The following is a 22237-nucleotide window of genomic DNA, read 5'->3' as shown; positions in this document are numbered from 1 at the left end:
ATGGATCCCTCACTCAGCCCCGACAACTATCAACCAATGACCACTCTTGCCCTATCATAAACTCACCCATATTACTTTTAAGTATATCTTATACATCTCATTATTTCATTTGTAAATATTTTAGTACGTATCTTTAAAAGACAGAGTCTTTTATTGTGGCAAAATGACAATATTACCATGTTAAAAAATTTTAGTAATATTCAGCATTCAAATTTTCAATTATATCATAGATTATTTTACTTTTTTCCCAGTGTATAGGCATCAGATCCAAATAAGGTCCAAACATTATAACTTAAAGAATTCCAGTCTCTTCTTGTACCTTTCCACTAAGTACAACTATAAAACTTGGAAATAGCACAAAAGACAACCAAAGGAGAACTCTGAAAGGTTAAAAGAGGAAGGCAAACTGGTTAGAGACTCCAGGAATGAGGGGACAACACAATGACATGGTGTCTTACAATCTAACCAATAAAAAGGTGACCCAAGCCAGGTAAAATCAAGAAGTTCTCACATGAAGGACAACAAAGAAATTTTCACTAGAAGACATAAACTTAAATGACTAAAGGAAGTTCTTCAAATGAAAACTATTTTTTAAAAAAATCTCAGAGCTTCAAGAAGGAAGAATAACAGAGGAAAGAAGATAAATATGGGTAAGTACTATAGACTACCCTTCTTATCGTGAGTTTTCTGAATCATTTATGATAACTCAAACAAAAATTTTAACACCCCAAGGCAAGGTCACAGAAGCTCCACAGACACATCCAAACTCCCTAGGGACGGAAATGCTGGGCTGAGGGCTGTAGGGACCATGGTCTCAGGGAACATCTAGCTCAACTGGCATAATAGAGTTTATAAAGTAAATGTTCTACATTCCACTTTGGTGAGTACCATCTGGGGTCTTAAAAGACTGTGAGGGGCCATCTAGGATACTTCACTGGTCTCACCCCTTTGGGAGCAAGGAATAATGAAGAAAACAAAAGGTATAAGGAAAAGACCAGTCCAAAGGACTAACAGACCATATTTACTACGGCCTCCACCAGACTGAGTCCAGTAGAACTAGATGATACCCAGCTACCACCACTAAATGCTCTGACAGGGATCAGAATAAAAGATCCCAGAGACAGCTGGAAAAAAATTTAGAACAGAATTCTAACTCAAAAACAAAGACCAGACTTGCTGGCCTGACAGAGACTAGAGAAACCCTGAGAGTATGGCCTCTGGACACCCTTTCAGCTCAGTAATGAACTCACTTGTGAGGTTCACCCTTCAGCCAAAGATTAGACAGGCCCATAAAACAAAATGAGACTAAAGGGGCACACCAGTCGAGGGCAAGGACTAGAAGGCAGGAGGAACAGGAAAGCCAGTAATATGGAACCCAAGTTTGAGAAGAGGAAGTGTTAACATGTCGTGGGGTTGTTAACCAATGTCATAAAACAATATGTGTACTAACTGTTTAATGAGAAGCTAGTTTGTTCTGTAAACCTTCACCTAAAGTACATTAAAAAAAAAAAATTGTAACACCATCTGATACATAATAGTCAGAAGCATAATGGAACCTACATGGAAGTAAGGCTACCATGTCACTCAAAAAGTTAGAACAGTAAAACCAACAATCTGTGATCAACTGTGTATGTATATTTAATGAAGAAAACTATAGAAACTGATACACTCAAAAACACTGTATATAAATAAAGATGTACCCTTAAAAAAATGTTCAAGTAACCACAAGAAGGCAAAAAAGAGTACAAGATGAACCAAAAAAAAAAAAAAAATGGCAGATTTAAGCCTAATATACCAGTAATTATCTTAAATGTAAATGGTCTAAATACTCCAATTAAAAGGCAGAGATTGGCATAATGAATAAAAAATATGATGCAAGCATCTTAAGAACCATCTGCTTCAAGTACTGCAGGCTGAAATATGAAATAGTAGATGACTGTTTCCCTAACCTTAGTCTCCCAGCCCTTCCAATGGTTGTGAAAACTTTTAATTCCTGTATTAAAACCCTTTATACTTGGAATATATAGAATAGTGGCTTCTACTTTCCCGACTGAACCCTGACATAATAAAGTCCTCAAAACTATGCCCTATCCTGCATCAAGATAAATAAAATTGAAGGTCACAGAATAAGTTAGAAGGCTGTTGAAGCAGGCCAAGTAAGAGATGAGATCCTGACCTAGAACAGTGCCTTAAGAGAGACAGAAGAAATTTGAGAATTCGTAAGACAGTAAAAATGGCAAGACTTGATTAACTAGATGTGGGGGATGAAGAATGTCTTAGTCATCTAGTGTTGCTGTAACAGAAATACCAAAAATGGATGGCTTTAAAAAAAGAAATTTATTTTCTCACAGTTTAGTAGGTTACAAGTCCAAATTCAGGGAGTCGGCTCCAGGGGAAGGCTTTCTCTCTCTGTTGGCTCTGGAAGAAGGTCCTTGTCCTCAATCTTCCCCTGGTCGAGGAGCTTCTCAGACGCAGGGATCCCATGTCCAAAGGACGTGCTCTGCTCCTGGTGCTGCTTTCTTGGTGGTATGAAGTCCCCACTCTCTGCTTGCTTCCCTTTCCTTGTAGCTCTTGAGGGATAAAAGGTGGTGCAGGCCACACCCCAGGGAAACTCCCTTTACCTTGGATCAGGGAGGAGACCTGAGTAAGGGTGGTGTTACAATCCCACCCTAATCTTCTCAACATAAAATTACAATCACAAAAGGGAGGACAACCACACATGGCCTAACCAAGTTGATACACACATTTTTGAGGGGACATAATTCAATTCACTACAAAGAAGTTGGAAGAATCAAAGAAGACTACAAGGTTGTTGGGTCAGATGACTAGAAGAGCCTGTCTGTGAGATGGTGGGGAGAAATAGTATAGTGGTAGAGTAAAGATTCTGGAGGCACAGTATCTGGGTTTGAATCCTGGTTTTACCTCTTACTACTCATGGAGTTCTGGAACAATCATCTGATTTCTCTATGCTTCAGGTTCCTCATCTCTAAGGCTACTACTATAAGGATTAAATTGCTGAAATACTTGCAAAGTGACTGGCATACAGTAAGCACTCAATACGTTTTTCCTATTTTCATTTTTTAAATTTGAGGTGACTTGGGCTATAGGAATATGAATGCTATCTTTATGAAGGTCCTTAGTCTCACTATGAAGAATAGTTGTTAGGTGCCATCAAGGTGGTTCCAACTCACAATGACCCTGTGTACAACAAAACAAAACACTGCCTGGTCCTGCACCATCCCCACAATCACTGCTATGTTTGAGCCCATTGTTGCAGCCACTGTGTCAATCCATCTTGTTGAGGGCTGTCTTAGTTATCCAGTACTGCTATAACAGAAACACAAGTGGATGGTTTTATCAAACAAAACTTTATTCTCTCACAGTCTAGGAGACTTTAGAGACTGAATTCAGGGTGCTAGCTCCAGGGGAAGGCTTTCTCTCTCTGTTGACTCTGGGGGACGGTCCTTGTCATCAATCTTCCACGGTTGAACAGCTTCTCAGTACAGGGACCGAGGGTCCAAAGGACACGCTATTCTCCTGGCTCTTGTTTCTTGGCGCTACAAGGTCCCCATCTCTCTGCTCACTTCTCTTTCATATCTCAAAAGAAACTGACTTAAGACACAACCTAATCTTGTAGACAGTCTTGCCTCATTAATGTAACTACCTCTAATCCTACCTCATTAACATCACAGAGGTAGAATTTACAACACATAAGCAAATCATATCAGATGAGAAAATGGTGGACAATCACACGATACTGGGAATTATGGCCTAACTCAATTGACATATATTTTTTGGAGACACAATTCAATCCATGACATTCAACCCTTTGCTCCCCCAAAAGCCATGTCCTTGCCACATGTAAAGCACATCCACCCCATCATATCACAGCAGAAGTCTTAATTCAAGCCCAAAATCCAAAAATTCCTCTTCATTTGTAAAATCTAGAACACAAGTTATGTGCTTCCGAAGTACAATGATGGAACAGCCACAAGCTAGACATTTCCATTACAAATAGGAGAAACTGGAGAGAAAGAAGGGATAACAGGCACTAAGCGAGTCAGCAGAACACGTTTCATTAGCTCTCAAGGTTTGAAAATAATCCTGTTCTCTAAGACCATTTAGGCAATGCCTTGCCCTCCAGCCTTTAGGTATTGGCCGCACTCTGGATTCTGAGTAGAGGTCTCTTGGTCCTAGGCTTCAGTTCCATCTTCGAGGTAACTCTGCTCCCTCAGCTTTGGATGGCCCCATTCTCCTAGTCCATCTGAGTGGCAACTCCACCCTTTGAGGCCCCAGAGGCCATGGCCCTACCCTTTGAGACTGAGGCAGCTCTGTTTCCTGTGTTTCTCGTCTCTGCAGCTTCTACTTCCTGGTTCCTTGGCCTCACAGCCCTTCAGGCCTCACCACCCGTGTGCAGCTTGGGCAAATGTTCCAAAGCTCTTGAGCTGCACTGCTAAGTGCCTAGAGGCACCCCCCTCCGCCAGTAAACTTTTGCCAGAAGGCACTCAAGCTCTCTTGCTCCCTGGGTCGGCAATCCTAGCTCCACTGATCAGTGCCCGAAGGCACCCCACTCTGCCAGGAAGCTTCCTGTTCAAAGGTACTCGGCTCTCTCGCTCCATGGGTTGGCTCTAGCACTGTTTCATGCCAGTCTCCTAGTTCTGCTGCTGCCGTTTCTCGGCTGCTGCTTCTTTTTGTCATCTGCACTGTCTCCAGTGTAACAGCTCTCCTCACTTCCGAGTCCACATCAGAATTGCCTTAGATGTCCATTATTCCACCAATAGTCTCTTCAAGGCAATCTAGGCTTTTACTATTAGACACTTTTAAAACTCTTCCAGCTTCCATCCATTCCTTTTCAAAACAGCTTTCACACTTTAGGTATCTGCCAGAGCAGCATCCCATTCTCTTGGTACCAAATTTTGCCTTAGTTATCTAGTGCTGCTGTAACAGAAATACCACAAGTGGATGCCTTTATCAAACAGAAGTTTATTCTCTCACAGTCTAGGAGGCTAGAATTCCAAATTCAAAGTGCTAGTTCCAGGGAAAGACTTTCTCTCTCTGTTGGGGAACATAATTCAATCCATGACAAGAATCTTCCTCTTTTTCACTGACCCTCTACCTTACCAAGCATGATGTTCTTCTCCAGGGACTGGTCTCTCCTGATACCATGTCCAAAGTACATGAGACAGAGTCTTAACACTTGCTTCTGAGGAGCACTCTGGCTGTACTTCTTCTAAAACAGATTTGTTCGTTCTTCTGGCAATCCATAGTATATTCAACACCATAATTCAAATGTGCCAGTTCTTCTTCAGTCCTCCTTATTCACTGCCCAGCCTTCACATGCATACAAGGCAACTGAAAATATCATGGCTTCGGTCAGGCACACCTTAGTCCTCAAAGTGACATCTTTGCTTTTCAATACTTGAAAGAGGTCTTTTGCAGCAGATTTCCCCAGTGGGGTATGTCATTTGGTTTCTTGGTTGCTGCTTCCATGGGCATTGATTGTGGATCCAAGTAAATTATGAAGAATAAAAAAAAAAATTAAATGTTGACATTTGAAAGTGGTTGAAGTGTTTAAGTTGTTTTTTTCAGTTTTGTGTAGAACTTTCCACAATTAAAAAAAAAAAAGTTTTTAAAGGAAAATAGCTACACTTGTCCTAACTAATTGGTCTTATCTTACAGATAATGGTTAGTACAACATACTAGATTTCCTTTTTTATAATTCCTGGTAGTAAGATTGGAGCTAGCCTAGTGGCCCATTCACAGAAAATATGTTCATCAAGGATGGCAAATAGGCTTGTTTTTACATACCAGCCCTGATCAATCAGTACTATTTTTTATGGGTACTGTTTGGAGGCCGTATCTCAGCTCACCGAACACGACCATAATTATTTTTCAGTGTCTGTTATGAGGTTAAGAAGGGAGGAACAGCTGCATATGCATTATGTAGTAACATCTCTAAATAGATTTCTGTGGTATGCATTTTATGGTATTCTCATTTGTGATTCTACTTTATGTGCCTATCCTTGGTTTTATTTCTTCTTGTCTACTTTTAATTTATGATATTTTGCTCTGTTTTAATGTCCCTCTGTGAACTGCCTTACATTCTTTCTGGAACAAGGTAAGGTATCAGATTAATTAAGGTAAAGCTGACCAGCAGGAAGGCATATATAAATGTCTGAAACTCTAGTGAGAGGATGTTAGATCTGGCAACCACTAACAAATAAATGGTACTAAAAACTATGACAGTAAATGAGAACACCCAAGGAAAGGCTGTTCAGTGAAAAATTTAGTAAGCCACAGGCAAAATCCTTAGGACACCAACATTTAACTGACACCAAAGAGGATTAAAAGAAATGTCCAGTCACAAAGTAAAAGAAGAACTAGGATGCTGCTGTGTCACAGAAAACAATGCATAAAGGAACTACTGTGGATTGTTTGTCGTGTTTTGTTTTTATGGATAACACTGCAAAAAATGGGAATTCCAGAACACTTAATTGTGCTCATGAAGAACCTGTACATAGGCGGTTGTTCGGACAGAACAAGGGGATACTGAGGGGTTTAAAGTCAGGGAAGGTGTGCGTCAGGGCTGTATTCTTTCACCATACCTATCAATCTGTATGCTGAGCAAATAATCCGAGAAGCTGGACTATATGAAGAAGAATGGGACATCAAGATTGGAGGAAGACTCATTAACAACCTGTGTCATGCCAATGACACAACCTTGCTTGCTGAAAGTAAAGAGGACTTGAAGCACTTACGGATGAAGATAAAGATCACAGCCTTCAGTATGGATTACATAACATAAAACAAAAATCCCCACAACTGGAACGATAACCAACATCATGATAAACAAAGAAAATACTGAAGTTGTCAAGGATTTCATTTTACTTGGATCCATAATCAATACTCATGGAAGCAGCAGTCAAGAAATCAAAAGATGCATTGCACTGGGCAAAGCTGCTGCAAAGGACCTCTTTAAAGTGTTGAAAAGCAAAGATGCCACCTTAAAGACTGAGGTGTGCCTGACCCAAGCCATGGTATTTTCAATCTCATCATATGCATGTGAAAGCTGGACAATGAATAATTAAGATGGAAGAACTGACACCTTTGAATTGTGGTGCTGGAGAAGAATATTCAGTATACCAAAAGAACGAACAAATCTGTCTTGGAAAAAGTACAACCAGAATGCTCCTCGGAAGCAAGGATGGCGAGACTGCATATGACATACTTTGAACATGTTGCCAGGAAGGATCAGCCCCTGGAGAAGGACAGCATGCTTGGTAAAGTACAGGGTCAGCAGAAAAGAGGAAGACCCTCAACGAAAAGGACTGACACAGTGGCTACAACAATGGGCTCAAGCATAACAATGACTCTAAGGATGGCACAGGACCAGGCAGTGTTTCGTTCTGTGGTACACAGGGTCACTTTGAGTCAGAACCAACTCAACAGCACCTAACAACAACAAGTCTTTTAAAAAGTTACTCAGACACAGAAGTAAGATTTTTGGAATGAAGAAAATGAGGAAGAATTTTTTTTTAAAAGCATACACATACATTTCAGACCATTGCACACATCTAGAATTGGGGTTTTTCTAGAGATTAAATAGAAGAATAGGAGTAAAAGGGAATATAGGGCATAGTTTAGATGTTTTAGGATAGGTCTAAGGCTGAATAAGAAAGGAAGAGAAGCTAGGAGGTTGCTAATGGACTGGGAGAAGATGTAGACAGTGAAAAAAACATTTTAGCGATTTAAAAGCAGATATAGTAAGATGAGAGAATAAGGAAGGCCTTCCTATCCAAAGAAAAATATATTGGATTCTATTATTTTTGAGAAAGAAAAACTATAGTTAATCACAAAATCCTAGTTTTGGCAGCTGACTGAAACTGCATGAAGGCTTAAGTCTCAAATTGTTAAGGAAGTGCAAAAAATGCAAGATTAGGTTGTTCAATGGGTGACCAATATGACCACTAACATCTTCTAGAAATGCATTAAGAGTTGGGGTGGGGGGGAGGAGAAATCAAATCTTCAGGCAAGGCTCTGAAGAATAAAAGGTACAAGGGGCCATAAATGAGAGTTCAACAGATAAACTCTGAACTCACAAAAGAAACATGGCATCCTTTACAAACTAGAAAAAAAAAAAAAGCCTAATACTTGAGCACATAATTGAGGCTAAAATTTAAATGCTCATTCTCATAACATAAAGGTATGCATTCATTCAACTAATATCTGAGGACCTAGTATGCACCAAGCTAGATGATGAATAAGGAAGACCAAAGAAGAATTGATGCCTTTGAAATACGGTTTTGGCAAAGAACATTGAATATACCATGGATGCCAGAAGAACAAACAAATCTGTCTTGGAAGAAGTAAACCAAGATGCTCCTTAGAAGCAAGAATGGCGAGACTTTGTCTCACATGTTTTGGACATGTTATTAGGAGGGACCAGCCCCTAGATGAGGACATCATGCTTGGTAAAGAAAAGGGTCAGCAAAAAAGAGGAAGATCCTCAACAAGACAGACTGACACAGTGACTGCAACAATGGGCTCAAGCATTACAATGATTATGAGGGTAGCAAAGGACTAGGCAGTGTTTCGTTCTATTGCACACAGGGCTGCTATGAGTCTGAACCAACTCAATGGCACCTAACAACAACACTATGCACTAGTTCTAGGCATTAAGTATACAGCAGCAAACAAGACAGACAAACTCCTGCCCCCAAGGAGCATATGTTCTAATGGAGAACAGTCAATTATAAAAATAAATAAAAGAAATATATAGGAGAAAAGTTAAACAGGAAAGATGGTTGCCTTTTAGGGAAGGCCACACTGAAAAAGTATCATCTGAATAACTGCAACCATTCATTTCTCTTTAAATGTATTCAGCCTCCTCACTAGCAGTAACCCTTGCCCTCTCCCATAAAAACACAAATATTTTTTCAATATAACAACATCAGAACTGCTCTATTTTTTAAAAACTGCCTTCTAGGAAAATATTTCGTTTAAGAATCTCATCATAATCTCAAGAAATATTGAAGAACATTAGTACAAAGGACTTCATAATAAAACAACCTTTTAAATGTACCAGTTAAAAAACATGGTCTATTACAGGAAGCTAAGAGTTGCCAACACTCAAGCACTTTAATTATATGTGGTTGAAGGCAGTCTTCAGAATATTCCCACCATTTAATCTGGTCTCATAACAAAAATCATCCAAAACCAAATATCCAGTGTTCTAAAGTTTAATTAAAAAAAAAAAAAAAAAAAAAACTGTTACCTTTATTTTTGCTATTTCTAAAACTTTTAAAAACCATAAAGTAATATTCATGGTCCTTTGATAATGGTTCCAGATTAATTCTGAATATTACCTTTTTAAACACAGTCCTTGAGTCCTGACTTTTTGCCCTTTTGTATATTTGACACTATGTGTCCTTCTTATGAAGCCCTGCTGGTACAGTGGTTAAGAGCTCATGCTAACCAAGAGGTCAGCAATGTGAATCCACCAGCCACTCCCTGGAAACCTATGGGGCAGTTTTACTCTGTCCTATAGGGTCGCTATGAGTCTACAGGGTCACTGTGAGTTGGAATCGACTCTACAGCAACTGATTTGGTTTTCTGGTTCTTGTTATGGAACCCTGGTGGCACAGTGGTTAAGAGTTCCAGTTGCTAAGCAAAGGGTCAGCTGTTCAAATCCACCAGCCACTTCTTGTAAACCCTATGGGACAATTCTGCTCTGCCCTATAGGAACTGACTCAACAGCAACGGGTCTGCTTCTTGTTATAAGCTGAAGCTGCCTAATGCTTTGAGAAGGGAGGTCAAAGTCTAAGTGAAGTCTGATACTAAACTAGGTTTGTTATCGATAATTTTTTTTAAAAAAGGCCATCGACATTTGGAAAACAAATTAAAAGAGAAAAACAATACCATTTACAATAGCTCAAAAAAAAAACACAGTATGTATAAATCTAACAAAACGTGTAGCATCTGAATGTTCAAAACAATGAAATACTAATGAAAAAAAAACAAAGAAGACTTAAATAAATGTAGTCCACGGATTAAAAGACTCAACAGAGTAAAGATGCAAATCATCCAAGATGTCAATGGTCAAACTGGTCTACAGATTTAATGCAATAACAATCAAAATCACAGCAGGATTTTTGTATACAAAGACAAGCTGTTTCTAAAATGTATACAGAACAGCAAAGGTACTGTCATGGATTGAATTATGTCCCCCCAAATATACGTGTATCAATTTGGTTAGGACATGATTCCCAGTATTGTGTGGCTGTCCTCCATTTTGTGGTTGTAATTTTATGTTAAAAGGATTAGGGTGGGATTGTTACCACCACCCTCACTCAGGTTACCTCCCTGATGCAATGTAAAGGGAGTTTCCCTGGCGTGTTGCCTGCACCACCTTTTATCTCTTTAGAGATAAAAGGAAAGAGAAGCAAGCAGAGAGTTGGGGACCTCATACCACCAAGAAAGCAGAGCACATCCTTCGGACCTGGGGTTCCTATGCAGAAAAACTCCTAGTCTGGGGGAAGATTGAAAAGGCCAACAGAGAGAGAGAAAGCCTTCCCCTGGAGCTGAAACCCTGAATTTGGACTTTTAGTCTATTTTACTGTGAAGAAATAAATTTCTCTTTGTTAAAGCCATCCACTTGTGGTATTTGTTATAGCAGCACTAGATAACTAAGACAGTACGGGAATAGCTATAGTAATTTGAAAAATAAGAATCACACTACCCAATTTTAAGACTTACTACAGTAAAACCTGTGAGAGCCGGAACTCAATAGGACTGCCTTGTTTTCCAGATCTCTCAACTTTTCCACCTTTGACAGGGTGCAGTCTTACCACTTTTCTACTGCTCTCTGTTAGTGGAAAATATTTTAGTTTTCATTTTCTGACAGGTTTATACCTTACACAGGTTCTGGCTTTTGAAAGTTTTACTGTATAAAAGATACAGCAATCAATACAGTGTGGTAATGGCAGTGTGGCAAAGAAACAGATACACAAATTTAATGTGTGTGTGTGTGTGTGTGTATACAGTCAGAGACAAAGAGAGAACAATATATAATGGGTATGGAGTGATATCTCATTTTGGCTTTAATTTGCATTTCCCTAATAATTAATGATACCGAACATCTTTTCATGTGCTTATTTGCCATCTGGATATCTTCTTTGGTGAAGTATCTGTTTCAATATTTTGCCCATACTTTAACTGGATCATCTTCTTATTACTGAGTTATAAGAGTTCTTTATAATCTGGATGTAAGTCTTTCATCATGTATATATTTTCCAAATACTTTCTTCTGCGCAGTGGCTTGCCTTTAATTTTTCTAAGAGACTTCTGAAAAACGGAAGTTTTGAATTTTGATGAAGTCCAAATTATGGCTTTGTTTTCTTTTATATAAAGTTGATACTTCTTGTGTCCTATTTAAAAACTCTTTGCCAAACTCAAAGTCAGTTAAGATTTTCTCCTATGCTTTCTTCTAGAAGTTTCAGAGGCTCAGGTTTTACATTTAGGTCTGTGATACATTTTAATTTTTATACATGCTACAAGGAATGAATCAAAGTTTATTTGTACATATACATACCCAATTGTTCCAGTACCATTTGCTGAAAAGACTATTCTTTCTCTCATAGAACTGCCTTGGCACCTTCTTCACAAATTAATTAACTGCATATTTGTGGGTCTATTTCTAGTGTGTCTATTTTTTCCATTGCTCTATATGTCTAACTTTACACCAACATCACAGTACCTTGGTTTACTGTAATTTTATTAAGTTTTGAAATCAGGTAGTCTGAGTTCTCTGATTTTGTTCTTTTTTAAGATTATTTTGGCTCTTCTAGGTCCTCTGCGTTTTCATGTAAATTATAGAATCCGATTGTCAATTTCTTTTTAAAAAAGTCTACTCCCATTTTTATTGGAATTGCACTGAACCCATACACCAACTTGAGAAAAACTGGCCTCCATACCACATTGAGTCTACATGCATGGTGTTATCACTCCTGGACTAGAACCTCCAGTGCAATGTTGAATAGAAGAAGCGAGAAGAGACATCCTTGCCTTGTTAATTCTTGATCCCTCTTGATTCACAGATAAGAAAGAGCTATTTGGTTTACCCTGAAAGCAGAAACATTTACCTAAGGCTCACTGAACATCTTCCACATATGCATGAATTGCTCCCCAATAAATGTAGGACAAGATCATCTTCAGTATCAGCCTTTTCTTTAATAAAACGAAGCCAACACCATGATACCGAGAATATTTATGAAACCAGTTGGTAGAAAGTACACAACACACCAATAATTAAAAGAGATAGAAGTAAATCAATGGCTTATGATAAAATGTAACAGAAACCCCAATTTTCTACTAGATACATACCACTGCTTTTTATCCAGAGTAATATGTTGGAAATTAGTTTTTTTTTTTAATATGTTGGGGAGAACCACTATAAAAGCATCACCTTACAAATGGAAATATGTGTATAAATGATTGATCTACTTAAATAAAAAAGTAACATACCCACAATAGAAGGCAGCCATAAGCATATAGGTCTGAACTTGGAGAAGCAGGTTTTCCCATTTTTAGCTCAGGTGATACCAAACTCAAATCACCAACCATCATGTTCACTGAGACACGCTGACTCTACAAAAACAATGTTAAATATTTCAGAGACAACACAGTTGAGCTGGCTTTTTGTGATGTACTCTGCATTCAATTCACACACAAGAAAGACCAATTTCTTTGAAATAATCTTGTATGAATAAAATTAATTTTATTTTACATATATATTTTACATGAATACATTTAATGAAAAATATTTCATTCTCTCTTGCTTTAAATATTTTTAGCTAGATTTCTGCTATTGTAAGTTACTCTTAAATATCAGTCCCATAAAATTAATACTGAAGTTTGTTACATTTACAGTGTAGACTCAGGGAGAATCAAAACAACCACTATTTGATTAAATATTTGGACTCTAAAGGGCAAGTGGCAATGCTATTCTCTAATTCTGAATAATAAAATTTCAGAACTCTGAATTAAAAAATAAAACTGAAATTACACAAAATATTTTCCTCTTCCTTAACTGACCCTTTCCTAAATACACCATTTCAGATATGTCACAGGATGATCAGTGAACCCTGGATTCAGACGGACATTGGCTGCAACCCCCACTCTCCCATTTACTTGTTGTGTGACCTTGGGTTTTAAACTTCTTTGAACCCAAATTAATTCTTTAAATGAAAACAGTATCTACCTTATAAAGAGTTATTGAAATATAAAGGTAATTAGCACAATGCCTAGCACATGGCAGATAACTGTTAATTATCTTTATTCTACCTACGATATTGACTCTTGCTTCACAATGTGGTCTAAAGATCAGCAGCATTGGTATCACCTTGGAGCTTGTTGGAAAGGCAGAATCTCCATCCCCGAAATACTGAATAAAAATCTGTATTTTAACCAGATCCCCAGGTGATTCATATGCCCTTTAAAGTTTAAAAAGCAAAGCAGTGATGCTCTGATCACAAACTACTTTTCAAATTTCTCTTATTAACAATACTTCAATCTGAAAGTGGAGTGAAAAATGGAACAAAAGGTAAATATTTCAAAATAGATAATTTTAATGTTCTGGGGATAATAACAGCTAACAAATTAGTGTAAAAGAGGAAGGGTAATTCTTGGAGTAATGCGTCTATAGTCATGTAAATGATATACTCAAAATGTAAATTAACCAGGCCCTCCCTAAAAGCTGAGGATCTTTTGAAATTCGTAATTTAGTTACTTTTCTTGGGATGTTTTCTTAATTTTCAAAGAAATTCATGTGATAAAATATTACAGCAAATTTATTTTGTATAAATCCTGCATGATCCAGTATTTGATTAGTTTTATATTTTCACTTTCTCATCTTTTGAAGTACAATATGAAAACTACTGAGATTACATGTACACAGGTGGTATTACCCTATGACTTGTAGATGACCGAAATATAAAGCATGTCAAAAAGGAATTCCTTGGACAATAACAAGGGTCGACAAGGATGTGGAAAAACTGGAACTCTCATACATGGCTGGTGGGAATGTAAAAATGGTACAGAAACGAAAATACATGCCCACACAAAAACTTGTACGTGAAAGCTGATAGCTGTATTATTCATAATAACCAAAAAGTGGAAACCACCAAAATGTCCACCAACTGATAAACTGATAAACAGATAAAATGTGGTTTAACAATACAAAGATATATTATTTAATCAGAAAAGGAATAAAGTTCTGATATATTCTACAACATGTGTGAACACTGAAAATATTGTGCTAAGCGCAAGAAGGCTACCACAAAAGGCCACAGATTGTATGATTCCATTTATAGGAAATGTCCAGAATAGGCAGCAAATCCATAAAGAATGAAAGTAGACTAGTGGTCTAGGGAATGAAGAGAAAGGAAAACGGGGAATGATTGCTAGTAGGTATAGGGTTTGTTTAGGGGGTGATAAAAATATTCTGTAATTAGACACTAGCGATCAATGTACAACTTCGTGAATATACTAAAAACCACTGAATTGTAAACTTTAAAAGTGAACTTTATGGTATGTCAATTTTATCTCAATAAAGACACTCTTTTTAAAAAAGGAATTGCTCCCTCATATATTTTGTGACTATACATTCTACCAAGAAAAAAAAAAATTACAACATGCTCATTAATTGTCTGATCTTTGCTATCTCTACAAACTGCCTGCTCTGAGTTAACATGGCACCAATTTAACAGCCACTGTGGCTGAACCAAACTTAAATGGCAAGTCCAAGGTAAGGCTGTTAAGAATACCCATTATTAATCAAAAGAGAGCTAAGCACGTATTTTTAAATCTAATCTGGGGTGAGAAGGAACACACACAGTAGAGGAGGGTTGGAAAATTGCCACCTAGTTTTCTTTGCATATTTCCTAGTGATTTCTTGATGATGATAAAATAATTAATGCTGTCAATGTCACTGATTTTTAACAACAGGTTGCTCCTAAGACTTATGGTTAAAAAAAATTCAGTGCTGATAGCAGATAACTGCTTATACCACATGATACACCTCAACTAAGAAAAAGACCCTATGACAGACTGTCATATGTGTAAGTGCTGAACTACTGCCTAGTAATACTAAATAGAACCTATTTCTAAGTGCTATTTTACCACAGATTTGGTGAAGTCAAAGTCGCCAACAATTCCTTGTTCACGGTTTAAAGCAAATACATTGTTCTGATGAAGTGATCCATGAATTATGTCAGCCTTGTGCAATGTATGCAGGCCCTGGGCAACACCTTTCATGACCTTTAAAGTCTCCTATAGATACGTACAGACAAAAGAAGTCAGAAATTAAGAAAATCATTTTAATACCTGAACCAACTCTCTAATTAAAAGATTGTTCCAAAAGTGAGTAAAAGAACTCCACAATGAACCTTTAATAAGAATACAGCTAGAAGAAGAATTAAAGGTTGGATGAAGTCCTGATTATATAACCAGTGATACCACATATATTAGTCTACTGTCTCTAAAAAGACTTAAATTGGAAAATAATGACCATGTAAAGTATCCGCAAAAGAAAAAAAGTGAAATAGTGTTACCAGGTAAGAGTCAGAGCCTCTTTTATTACCAATTCTAAATTTGTTGTCATTGTTGTTAGTTGCCATCGAGTCAATCCCAACTCATAGCAGCCCCATGCATGTCATGTCCTCTGCAGGGTTTTCAATGGCTGATTTTTTGAAAGGAGATCACCAGGCCTTTCTTCCAAGGCACCTCTCAGTGGATTCTAACCCCCAGCCTTTGGGTCAGCAGCTAAGCACATTAACGGTTTACACCACCCAGGGACTCTAATGGAGCCACTTAAGCACTTATAATACCAAGTACTATACCAGGCAATTTACATGCAGCACAACTCAATTGTTACAAGCATGGGCTTTGGAACCAGATGGGCTTTGAAACCAGAGAAACCTAAGTTCAAGTCTTAATTCTGCCTCTGGCTGAAGGACCCTATGCAAGTCACTTAATCCCTCTGAGCTTAATTTTTCTTATCTGTAAAATGGGTTAGTTCACATCACAGGGTTGATATGACAATGAAACAGGATAACATAAACCAAAAATTTTGCACAGTATATATCATGCGGAATATAGCATGCCCACAATAAATATTAGGTACCCAATGTCACAAAACATGTGAATTGTTAAATAAGAAACTAATTTGCTCTGTAAACCTTCACCTAAAGCACACACACAAAAAATATTAGGTGTTATTTGCACATTTAATATATCCATGGAAATAGAGTTTTTCACTTACTTCTGAAGTTAAAGGCATACTGGCTTGAATAGCACTCAGGTTTTTCCTGGGATAGTACGGCACCATTAGATAAGCCATAGGGTCAGACTAATAAAGAAAAACAGATCAATATAGAATGTGACTCAAAGTAAAATATTCTTCATCATATTGTTAGTATACACTGATTTCTACAAGATACTTTTAGTTTTGTGTAAAAAGAAATGAGTTACTGCTCTAAAACTTGAAGCTAATTGATTAATGTTGTCAATGTCACTGACTGCAACATCAGGTTGCTCCTAAGACTTATGGTTAAAAAAAATAAAATGTTGATACCAGATAACTGCTTACACCACATGACACACCTCAACTAAGAAAAAGACCCCATGACAGACTTATTTTAATGTGTTCTGTAAGAGGTTGACTTAAGAACTTTACCTTACACAGAAACAGGAATATCAATGGTAATAACCCAGACTTTTCTTTAGCTTCTCTCCAAGCTCTGTGATAAGCTGCTGCTCTCTGAATCACCTTGGCTTCTGTGTCAATATCCACAGAATAGCCCTTGTACCAAAAGAAACAGCACTGGTAACTCCAAGATTAAAAACCCACACTAATTATGCATCATTCCAACTTAAACATAATAAATGATTTTTATATAGAACAAGTAATTATTTCTATCTGCTCTGAATACTGTAATACAGAAAAGAATGAACAATTCTACCTATAGCTTTGCCACTAAAGCCAAATTAATTCTCAGTTCAGTGAAGAAAAGAAATGAAGAAGTATAAACACTGCATTGGCAAAGGAGCTGAGATTTCAAAGAGAAAAGCAAGAACTTTAAAAAACTCTTCGATAGAATGTACTAAGTTTACCCTAAAAAAGAAAGCAAATATATCCTATTAAACACATACATTATTTAGGGAGGAAAGTTAAAACTCAAAATTAGTCCTGGCAACCAAATTGGGTCCATAATCATCATGCCAGTCAACTCATACACTTTTAGAAAACAAAAAGTGGGTTTTTACTTTCCTAAAAAGTAACACAACCACTCCCCTTTACACTTCTGAATCTCCCACAAGTCAGAAGAACTTAAACTTACCTTTAAAAGAATCATCTGCCCATTAACCTCAGAACATACCAGAGGACGCTTGCTACTAAGTTCCTTCATGGGCTCAGCATCAAGAAGATCTCGTTCCAAGCTCATGGTTAGAAGACCACCAGATTTCTAGGTGCAAGTTTTTGTTACAGTTGAATCCAAACAATCCCAGTACTTTCAAATCGTCAACATAATTAGTTAAAAAAAATAAACTCATTGGTGTCTCACAACCCTACAGGACAGAGTAGAACTGCCTCCATAGGGTTTCCAAGGAGCCAACCTTCTGGTTAGCAGCCAAACTCTTAACCACTACACCACCAGGGCTCCATGGTTAGTTACATACTATTAGAGAGATTAGACACTATCAACGCTAGTGGTGAAACCAATAAAATAAAAACATTTGAAGTTTTGTATTTTTCCCAGTTCCTGGCTCTTGAACTGCTCCCATCCAAAGTGTAATCACCATACATTTACTTGCTGCTACATGTCTAGAACAGATTCTGGAGATGGCTGGGACTAACCAGATATGCTTCTGAGAAACCTTGAAGTTTACTTGAAAAACTCATGTGTTTTCTAAAATATAAAAATGATGACAAAAAAAGGTGGTTCTAGAACGGGAATGAGAAATATTTAAAAATTATAACTACTACCACCTCTGCCACTGCTTTAAGTGGGTTCCTCAAAAGTGGAAATGGCTTTCATATATTTTAATTCTACTACATATTCCTGCTACTTGTTAAAAGGAATAATTTTTGCACTACACTCATGCTCAACATTTTATATCAAGCTAAGTTTTATTGTAGAGTAGCTTTAGCAGGAAGGGTTGTGGGAATACGTTCAGGGTTTTATTGAAGTGTTGTCTGTATACTTACTTAATCCACAATATTATATAATCAGTGACTATAAAGAGTGATTCCTAAGCATAAATTTACTGTTAAACATCTTAACGTCATTAAAGGCTTTCATAAGCCATGATTCAAACCTTTTTGTAACATTCTGCAATAAAGCAGAATGGCATATTTTTAAAAAGCCATTAATTTTCAAGTCCTATATAGTGAATACATATAACTTTTAAATTATATGTAAGTCCACATAGTTTCAAGACAATATATATTCACTTACCCATACAGCATGAGATAGTCACTAAAGCCTGAATGAAATAATTCCCAAGGGAAAAGTGTGATCGCTTTAAAGTCTTAGTACTGAAAGACTTTACAGTAATTGCTTAACAATTTAAGAGACTTTAATCTCACATACTTGTGATACTAAAATCACAAGTCTGTGTCAACATCCCTTTCTGTACTACACCTATCACTGTGACTTAATGACAGTTGTCCAGAATAAATGTCTCATTTAGTTCCTTGTCCTTAGCAGGCAATATAAAACACAGATCTAACTGATTTGGCACTGAGCGTGAGAGTTCACCAACCCTGCTCCATACTACTTTCCTGTCTAATACACTGATCTCCCAGCCTTCAAGTGCCGCCTACATAGCAACCCATACCCACATCAGTATCTCTACCTTAACCAACTTCTCTAAAATCTTCTCCCAGCCTGCTTAAACTTACAAGATACATTCTGTTTAAATTCCTCAATGGCTAGCACTATTCTGCTTTTATTCCAACTCTTCATACAGGAGTTAGAAATTATCTACTTACCGCTTCAAAACTAAACAGCTACAAATCAAATAAATGTCATGCAATGTATTGAGTGGGCATAAGGAAAAGGAAAAACTTGCAAATCAACATAAAAATAAATGTAAAAATATGCACTAAATATTGAGAAAAAGTTCTATAATACTCAGGAACTATTCATAAGGAACGTTTTTACACTAAGGGTTCTGTAAATGTAACACTGACGCACAGTTTTAACACTGTCACTTTTCAACACTCTCTGGAAAGTGGTAATTCTCAGTGAAAACAGAGTTTACCATGTATTTGTGCAATCCTATTTCAGGATGAAGCAGAGGCAGCTCAGGGAACCATTTCTGTACCAAGCTATTCAGCTTTGCCTAAAGTTAAAAAAAAAAAATTATTTTTATTGTAAATCAATATATATTCAATTGGGAAAAAATAACAACAGCATCTGCCTTACTACATTATCTAACAAGATGCATAATCACTGACTTCGCCTTATATTTCAGGAAATAACAAATGAAAACTAACAGTCACTATAGATCTAAATGACCATCTTACTAATGGAAGAAAAACTTAGTTTCCAATTTTAAGCTTTATATACACATATAAACAAAAGCTCTCGCCTAAGGTCAAGGTCCACAGCTCACTTCCACAGGTACTGTACTGAAAAAGTGTGATAACCAATTTGAATCTTAAAACTCATTATTTATTAAAATATTAAGAAATATTAAGAACACAGTGACATTTAAAAATAATGGTTGTTTCATTTAGGAGAAAAAAAATCTTGGAAGAAAAATAAATACGTAATTCTACAAAAGTCTCTTGGAAGCAGGGGGCGGAGCCAAGATGGCGGACTAGGCAGACGCTACCTCGGATCCCTCTTACAACAAAGACACGGAAAAACAAGTAAATCGATCACATACATAACAATCTACGAACCCTGAACAACAAACACAGATTTAGAGACGGAGAACGAACTAATATGGGGAAGCGGCGATTGTTTCCAGAGCCTGGAGCCAGCGTACCAGTCAGCGGATTTTCTGGAAAAACTAGTTTCCCAGTGATGGCTCGGAGACAACAATCCATATCAAACCACTTAAAGAAGCAGACCATGACAGCTTCTCCAACCCCCCAAACAAAAGAATCAAAATCTTTCCCAAATGAAGATACAATCTTGGAATTATCAGATACAGAATATAAAAAACTAATTTATAGAATGCTTAATGATATCACAAATGAAATTAAGATAACTGCAGAAAAACCCAAGGAACACACTGATAAAACTGTTGAAGAACTCAAAAAGATTATTCAAGAACATAGTGGAAAAATTAATAAGTTGCAAGAATCCATAGAGAGACAACATGTAGAAATCCAAAAGATTAACAATAAAATAACAGAATTAGACAACGCACTAGGAAGTCAGAGGAGCAGACTCGAGCAATTAGAATGCAGACTGGGACATCTGGAGGACCAGGGAATCAACACCAACATAGCTGAAAAAAAATCAGATAAAAGAATTAAAAAAAATGAAGAAACCCTAAGAATTATGTGGGACTCTATCAAGAAGGATAACCTGCAGGTGATTGGAGTCCCAGAACAGGGAGCGGGGACAGAAAACACAGAGAAAATAGTTGAAGAACTCCTGACAGAAAACTTCCCTGACATCATGAAAGACGAAAGGATATCTATCCAAGATGCTCATCGAACCCCATTTAAGATTGATACAAAAAGAAAAACACCAAGACATATTATCATCAAACTCACCAAAACCAAAGATAAACAGAAAATTTTAAAAGCAGCCAGGGAGAAAAGAAAGGTTTCCTTCAAGGGAGAATCAATAAGAATATGTTCTGACTACTCAGCAGAAACCATGCAGGCAAGAAGGGAATGGGACGACATATACAGAACACTGAAGGAGAAAAACTGTCAGCCAAGGATCATATATCCAGCAAAACTCTCTCTGAAATATGAAGGCGAAATTAAGATATTTACAGACAAACACAAGTTTAGAGAATTTGCAAAAACCAAACCAAAGCTACAAGAAATACTAAAGGATATTGTTTGGTCAGAGAACCAATAGTATCAGATATCAGCACAACACAAGGTCACAAAACGGAGCGTCCTGATATCAACTCAAATAGGGAAATCACAAAAACAAACAAATTAAGATTAATTAAAACAAAAAAAAAACACATAACAGGGAATCATGGAAGTCAATAGGTAAAAGATTACAATAATCAAAAAGAGGGACTAAATACAGGAGGCATTGAACTGCCATATGGAGAGTGATACAAGGCGATATAGAACAATACAAGTTAGGTTTTTACTTAGAAAAATAGGGGTAAATAATAAGGTAACCACAAAAAGGTATAACAACTCTATAACTCAAGATAAAAACCAAGAAAAACGTAACGACTCAACTAACATAAAGTCAAGCACTATGAAAATGAGGATCTCACAATTTACTAAGAAAAACGCCTCAGCACAAAAAAGTATGTGGAAAAATGAAATTGTCAACAACACACATAAAAAGGCATCAAAATGACAGCACTAAAAACTTATTTATCTATAATTACCCTGAATGTAAATGGACTAAATGCACCAATAAAGAGACAGAGAGTCACAGACTGGATAAAGAAACACGATCCATCTATATGCTGCCTACAAGAGACACACCTTAGACTTAGAGACACAAACAAACTAAAACTCAAAGGATGGAAAAAAGTATATCAAGCAAACAATAAGCAAAAAAGAAGAGGAGTAGCAATATTAATTTCTGACAAAATAGACTTTAGACTTAAATCCACCACAAAGGATAAAGAAGGACACTATATAATGATAAAAGGGACAATTGATCAGGAAGACATAACCATATTAAATGTTTATGCACCCAATGACAGGGCTGCAAGATACATAAATCAAATTTTAACAGAATTGAAAAGCGAGATAGATACCTCCACAATTATAGTAGGAGACTTCAACACACCACTTTCGGAGAAGGACAGGACATCCAGCAAGAAGCTCAACAGAGACACGGAAGATCTAATTACAACAATCAACCAACTTGACCTCATTGACTTATACAGAACTCTCCACCCAACTGCTGCAAAATATACTTTTTTTTCTAGCACACATGGAACATTCTCTAGAATAGACCACATATTAGGTCATAAAACAAACCTTTGCAGAGTCCAAAACATCGAAATA

At 37.0% G+C, this 22237-nt stretch overlaps 1 protein-coding gene across 2 annotated transcripts in view; it reads right to left on the bottom strand.

The window, feature by feature from the left end:
* STK31 (serine/threonine kinase 31) overlaps positions 1-22237 on the bottom strand; it is an 86544-nt gene that overhangs the window by 4752 nt on the left and 59555 nt on the right. For both annotated transcript variants that reach the window (XM_049893827.1, XM_049893828.1), the window contains exons 17-22: positions 19324-19404; positions 17397-17522; positions 16733-16858; positions 16319-16405; positions 15178-15327; positions 12523-12645 (exon numbers count right to left, since the gene is read on the bottom strand). In XM_049893827.1, coding sequence (XP_049749784.1) covers positions 12523-12645; positions 15178-15327; positions 16319-16405; positions 16733-16858; positions 17397-17522; positions 19324-19404 — 693 coding nt within the window. The remainder of the gene's footprint in view (positions 1-12522; positions 12646-15177; positions 15328-16318; positions 16406-16732; positions 16859-17396; positions 17523-19323; positions 19405-22237) is intronic.

Source organism: Elephas maximus, chromosome 8 (genome assembly GCF_024166365.1).
Source record: "Elephas maximus indicus isolate mEleMax1 chromosome 8, mEleMax1 primary haplotype, whole genome shotgun sequence".
Classification (NCBI taxonomy): domain Eukaryota; kingdom Metazoa; phylum Chordata; class Mammalia; order Proboscidea; family Elephantidae; genus Elephas; species Elephas maximus.
The sequence above is the reverse complement of the archived record's forward strand: the minus strand, read 5'-3'. Positions and strand labels throughout refer to the sequence as shown.